The 6,740-nt window shown below is 44.8% G+C and overlaps 1 protein-coding gene across 1 annotated transcript; it reads left to right on the forward strand.

Moving 5' to 3' along the window:
• The first annotated feature begins 434 nt into the window (after positions 1-434).
• Positions 435-4,894, forward strand: LOC146811620 (hemoglobin subunit epsilon-like). The gene is made up of 3 exons (XM_085618597.1): positions 435-541; positions 1,950-2,172; positions 4,458-4,894. The coding sequence occupies exons 1-3, from the start codon at positions 450-452 to the stop codon at positions 4,584-4,586; spliced, it is 444 nt and encodes a 147-aa protein (XP_085474723.1). The 5' UTR covers positions 435-449; the 3' UTR covers positions 4,587-4,894.
• The last annotated feature ends 1,846 nt before the right edge of the window (positions 4,895-6,740 follow it).

Below are 6,740 nucleotides of genomic sequence, written 5' to 3' on the forward strand. Positions count from 1 at the left end.
GGCCCGCTTCAACAAGGCAAAAGCAAAATTCCACTAGGAGCTGCAATATATTTTGTAATTCAGAATCACCTTTGGGCAGCAGATGTGGTTTCAGGCTCCTCTTGTAGGCCTCTCTCAGCAAAAGGATCACCACTAAATGTGGAAGAAAGTTCACCTTGAGTTGCTGCATCCCAGAGTGACCTGGGAGATGAAACTTATGTAAAGGTCAAGTGTTTACAAAATGCTTCTGTGTGGAAGGAAACCCCAGAAAGGGCCCCGGGAGAGGTCTGGTGCCGTCTGCCAGTGGAGATAAGAAGGGCGGCCTGACTCAGCAGAGTGAACACTGTGGGTGGGACCTGGCTGCAGTCCCTATAAATCTCAGGGGGTCTGAGACGTTTCTTGCAGAAGCAACTTCCAGGAGCATAATCTTACTCAGTGAATTGTGCAGCCGCCCACCACCAACAGCAACCATGGTTCAGTGGACAGCAGAAGAGAAGGCCGCCATCACCTCTGTGTGGAGCCAAGTTGATGTTGCGGCTGAAGGACCAGAAACCCTTACCAGGTATTTAGAGCCAAATGTTACCTCACACCTTTCGTTCATCCTGATTGTCTACCTCTTGCACCACTTTCTCAATGTTTACCACCTTTCCTTATCGGAATCCGTTTCAAATGAATTTGTGTGAATCCCCTTGGATCACTGTCCTTTGTCATTCTTCTGCTTCATGGGCTTTCTCTTATTTTCATTTCCCTCTTCTCAGTTTGGTTAGTGTACCTCAAATGCAGTGGTATCCATTACCACATATGCGGTTTGCCACAATAATCTATACCTCCCCCTCAGACATGCGAATGCTCCAGTGCCCCGGCATTAATCGTGCAAAGTGCAGAAACGAGCAGGATCTGCTGATTCTCAATTCACAGAGTACTTGATGGTAGACCGCACAGTATTCACACGGGTGAGCATTGAGAGACTATAGGGGACACTCAGAGCTCGTCTGACCGGCTGCCCAACAGCTGTGGCAGTCGTGGCTAACCGTATTTAGACTTACCTCCCGTTTGTGGGGGCATTTTTCCCATCAGAGGGCTTCAGTCTCCGTGGTAGGAACCTCTTCAAAAACACAGAGGGCCATTTTTAGGACTTGGTTCTTTCTTAACTTTGTAATATCAAATGTTCTTGGGATAAAAGGCTTTTAGCGTAATGATCAAATTATTTCTTTGAAATGTTAATTATATCTCTTGCTTTTTCGGTTTTGTGTCAGCTACCTGCTGCATTTACCCATGGGGGGTGGGGGTCCCAGCAGGATGTGAACCGGCCCCACAGTGACTGCAGGCCCACAATGCCTTGCCAGCATGGTGGACCTGTAGGCGCTTCTGTCATTTCCTAAAACAGGCTCTTATAGCTTGACCCATCTTCAGAACTGACAGACTAAATACCACCCACGTGCGCTTCTCAGCATGTGATTGACATTTAAGGACTTTTTCTGTCTGGAACCGTTATGGTTTTATATAAAAGTTCAGGAAAAACTGACAAAATGGCGTCAGAGGGGTCGCTCTTAAGTGGGCTTAAACGTCCCTCTGGTGCTCTTCTACCACATGTAATCCCTGCATCGATTTTCCCACCAGCGGAAATGACAGCTAATCCACCTTCTCCTGAACTCTAGAAGAGAGGGTGAATCGAAAGGGGGGCATATGAAACAGCTATCAATTTTTATGGGATGTCCCATTATTTCCCACCTCCAAATTAGGCCTTGAAATTCTGGAACTTGGACAAACTGTAGAATCAGAGCATTGTACAGTGATTTGAAGACTCTATGTACCACTGCCCTTATAATTATTTTTGCTCATCATTTTGAGTCCTGGACATTTCTGCAAGTGTTTTCAGTTCATGTGTTTTTATTATTCAAAAAGACTGAAGAACAGAAGTACTCAGAGCGAGGGAAATGTTATCACCTTTCTCGTCTCCGCTCTCTTAGGGTGCTGGTCGTCTATCCCTGGACACAGAGGTACTTCAGCAGCTTCGGGGCGCTATCCAGCGCGGTCGCCATCGCTGGCAATGTCAAGGTTGCCGTCCACGGCACGAAGGTCCTGTCCGCCCTGGGAGCGGGTGTCAAAGACCTCAACAACATCAAGCACACATTGGCCAAACTGAGCGAGCTGCACGCGGAGACGCTGCACGTGGATCCTCAGAACTTCCGGGTAAGTAGAAACTCGCTCTATAATTGGACTGCTTGGTCTTGCAGAATGTGACCTCCTATTGACAGACGGCACCCGCGAAAGAGAGAGAACCTCTCTTTCCAATAACTAAAAGGACAGAACAGCCATCAGAACTGACTTCAGAGAAGGAAGAACCTTTTGTTTGGGCTGAATTCGAAGGTGAAAAAAGCATCACTCAGAGGTCGGACCAAAGGATGAAGTTGTGTACTTAGGGAGCAGGTTGAAAACGAGTGGGAGTATGTGAAGGGAAAGAAAAAAATTCCAGCAACAGGGAAGCGGAACAGATGAAAGAGAGACAGAGGCAGTGCTTAATTTGTGGAAGAATAAGTGATTTGGATCAAGGTTTTGCTCGGAAGGCTACGGTCGGCGCTATCAAAAGGCCGCGTGCCGAATAACAAGTCTTCACAGTCTTAGTTCCTCCTCGTGGCCCTTTAATCCACAGACAGTTCTTGCTCCTTTATCGCACTCTTACATGTTCTTTTTCATCCCTACCGTCTCCTATGCAGACAGCCTTCTTTCCCTTCCCCTTTCTTTCTAACTTGTGTGTTTTTCTTTCTCTGGATCAAAGTCTGTTGCAGAAAAATAAGTGTTGGTCCCCAAAAATCCGCACCTGTGGCCCCCACCCGCAGCCACTGACTCAAATTATGCACTGGGCAGAGAGACTGATAAAGAGATGGTGGGACGGGGCAGGGGAGATAGAGTGAAGCAGAATGAGAGCGCTGGGCATGGAGAGGGGAACAGGAGGGTGAGAGAAGAATCTTCAGGGGCAAAACCACAGAGGCAGAACACCCTTTGTGCGGTTGGCTTACAAATATAGCTCAGCCTGGGCCAGGCCTGGGATAGCGCTCCTCTGGGCCACAGGCGCTTGCCCAGTGGGCAGGCAGACTGGGGGGCGGTATCACTGCTGGTGGGGATGGTTTTGTTGCAGGGAGTGCAGTGGCATTTCCTGCATGCAGCTCTTCCTAACATGGAAAATAAACAATGCAAAACAAATGATTTTAAAGTGCGCTTCAAAACCATTTGTTTTTGCCATTGGGTAGTTCCTGTCTCGTGTAGGTTTTCACAAGCACAGCCGACCTTCAGGGTTTGGAAGGGGGAGGGTGTTTGTGAGTTCTGTTGTTGCTTGGCTCAGAGAATGTAGTACATATTTGATGAAGAGTCTTCAAAATTCATAACAGTGTATTATGTTATATTTTGATCTTTGCAACACTTTTCACTTTAGTAAATTAAATCATACGATTGCATCCAACGGCACCTCTTAGAAGTGACAGTTTCTAATCATTGATTTAGAAAAATTCATGCTCCCAGCACCACTGCCTGATGCTGTTGCTGAATCAAGAGGAAAGCCAGCTGTCATTTGCCCCCTTTACCTGGACTAGAGTATTACTTTAGATGGAGTAAAGGTATTATGCTTTTGTGCAGCTCGCACCCCAAACTCGTGTATTTCAAGGTGACCTCATGTGATGATGAAGGCAAAGGAGGCACCGTGAAAAAATGAATTGTCTAGGATCACACAATGTGGTCAAGTGGAAGCCAGGATTGATGGAAAGTTTACTGGTTTCACGTTGTGCAATTCAGCATCTACATGGCTATCGAATTCTTTCCCGTTTTAGGTCAAAATGTAATGCGTTGTGTATAATTCTCTGAGGCACTAAATCGATACACTGTGTTAAATATGTCCTGCCACGCATGTTTCATAAGCATTGGTGGTGGTAGTGTTTGGGGAAGGGGATGTTTTAATGCAGAAGCTAAAATGAAAACCAGAGCACCTACTTTAGGTCATTGCATTGAGACCATTTGCTCCACCTAGCTAAAAATCTGTATTCAGTGCCATCCACTCTTGAATTTATTTAGCATTCACTTATAATCATCCAACTATTTATTTATTGTACCATGCAGCCCTGTCTCCAATCTCCATCCATTTAGTGATTGGACACTGTTCTATAATGAGAAATGTGTTGTAAAACACACCATATTAGCAATTTTTTAAACATTTCATCAGGGGAGAACCCCAATAAACCCACCTTGCAGAGGCCGGGCTCACTGCTTGTGCTCAATCACTAGATACAGTATGGGGACTGGTCTGACAAAACCTACCACGGTTGCTTTTTGTTCTGAGTCAGGCCTTGGCCTCGGTCTAGCGTTCCTACTGATGAATAACAATTCTCTCTAAAATGTCATGTATTGTTAATTCTAACATCCACTGATTGTAGGGTTTCTCTGCCTGTGACACTCTCACTGATAGTTGTTTTTATTTCCCTCCTCAGCTCCTTGGAAACTGCCTGGTGATCGTCTTGGCCCGCAAGCTGGGAGCCGCCTTCACCCCTGAGGTGCACGCGGCCTGGGAGAAGTACCTCGCAGTGTCCTGCGCTGCTCTGTCCAAGCACTACCACTAGAGGGCACTCTGTGTGAAGACTTGAGGGGCAGGTCTGTGGGTGGAGATCTAGATGCCAGTCTTTTGCTGCTGTTGTGGTCTTCAGATGGAAATCTGTGGACAGTGGTTTGAAAGCTGTGGACTGTCATCAGCAGTCTGTGAATGCACAGTCTGTGGTTGGAGGTCTGTGGGCACATTTCGTAGCCTGTGGATGGAAACCTGTGGACAGCAGTACATTTGTAGCTGTTTGTAACTGTGGCAGTACGAGTAGAGGTTTCATCAAGAATTGTGGAAAAAATGACATCAATAAAGAGATACAGTGTCCTTCTACCCAAATGTGTCCTGTGTACTTTGCTTCTTCACTGATGGGCCAAGTAATTACATTTTGATTTATCAGATTTGGTTATTACTAAGAGACACACATTTCTGAGCACAAAAATGTTGATCACAACATCGGCCAACTTGCTGTGCCCCTATGCTATTTTCTAAGGTCGGTGGATCTTCTTCCTTTGGTTGGATTAATGGCATGTTAGCCACTCACAGAGGGAATTCTTTGCCTCACATAGTTCCTTCCACCTCATTCGTTAAGGGTCTGGTATCTGCTGCATTCATTCACGACTCTTCTGCAGAAAACAAGGCAGGTGAACCTCAACAGGAATACCTCAGGCCATGCATTTTACTAACTACATTTTACAGTTTGTGCTTTAGTTCTATTTTGCAAATCTGTTTTCCTTCCTTTATGTAAACGTCTTCCTCTGTTCAAAGGAGGTTTTGTGGGGATAATGGCAATTCAATTTAAAGTCAATAGTCCACGAGCAATCTGCACAATTAGTTGAAAAGAGCAGTTCTCTCCAGACTGTTTCTGCCTCCTTTCTGCTGTCCTATAACTGACTCATCGTGGATGGAGGGTGGGTGGTAACTCTGTCGTGACTGACGTACCCATCAGTGACAGAAGATGTACAAAACCAGAGGTTGACCAAGCAGGGAAAAGGATATGGGGATCAATAATCGTTTTATTAAACAATAAACAAAGATAGAGTGTCCTTAGCTCGACAAATGCCAGTCAACCCAAGATACATATAAAGAATTAATTAAAAATACAAAACAATTAAAAATCTATAACATTTGACAACATTTCCCACCAGGAGCTTGGATGTTTTTCATGCAACACACCATCGTATACATGACAACCGTCTGACTAAAAAATGCAGGTGAAGTCAAGTCGGGCATTTAAGAGGGTGATCCCATGAAGGTTAATTGAGAGCGAATAATGTTTGGAGAGTGAAAAGGGTTTGAAAAGCAGGTGACCACATTAAAGTCTATGGATGCATTTTTTGTCACTTGGGTGAAGAATAGAAGTAAAAAGTGGGTCCATCCACTAAATACTGGTGAGTTGATAATTCAGCAGCATTTGGTACAGAGCCTCCAACTATATCCCATACTATGCAGGTGGTCAAGATTCATTGGCCCTAAAGTATCCACTAGCATGCCGCCTGCTTATCACCTTTGCCAGTCACACAGCAACTTTACACAGGATCTGTACTGTGACAGAAACTTTACCACTGACAAAGTCCCCACACCACTGCCAATAAGAACTGTGTCACTCCTTCACCTAATAATAGCATACCTAATACATAAAATTCACTACAAGTTACAGTTCCTTATGCCACAGGCTAAGTTGCACACACTCATCAGAGCCACAATTTACCACATATTAACAACACTCTCATCCTAGACACAACTCAGAGTTTGATGCTTTTTAAACTTCAGCTTCAACACATTCAGTAAATCAGAAGAAAGTAAAGTACACTGCTTCTATAAATACCAACCACCACACTCATCCACACAGTCACCCTGCTGTCACCTAGTACCATTTTCACCCCACAACCTTCCCTGGAGAGTGACTTCCACTGCCAGGAGTTGACCATGAATTGGTGACAACGGGCCCGATTCACAGAACTAACTTAAGACAAAATCCTAAACTTACTACCATTTTGGTATTCACAGAAGGCACTTACTCATTTTGGTATTCACAGAAGGCACTTACTCATTTTGGTATCCACAGAAGGCACTTACTCATCAACAAGTGCCTTCTGTGAATACCAAAATGAGTAAGTGCCTTCTGTGAATACCAAAATGAGTAAATGGTAGTAAGTTTAGGATTTTGTCTTCAGTT

This window comes from Triturus cristatus, chromosome 7 (genome assembly GCF_964204655.1).
Source record: "Triturus cristatus chromosome 7, aTriCri1.1, whole genome shotgun sequence".
Classification (NCBI taxonomy): Eukaryota; Metazoa; Chordata; class Amphibia; order Caudata; family Salamandridae; genus Triturus; species Triturus cristatus.

Excerpts from the sequence above, each read along its gene's own strand:
- LOC146811620 (XM_085618597.1), top strand. The coding sequence starts at position 450 with ATGGTTCAGTGGACAGCAGAAGAGAAGGCCGCCATCACCTCTGTGTGG. Across the intron at positions 542-1,949 it reads GGACCAGAAACCCTTACCAG|GGTGCTGGTCGTCTATCCCT; the intron begins GTATTTAGAGCC and ends CCGCTCTCTTAG. Across the intron at positions 2,173-4,457 it reads TGGATCCTCAGAACTTCCGG|CTCCTTGGAAACTGCCTGGT; the intron begins GTAAGTAGAAAC and ends TTCCCTCCTCAG.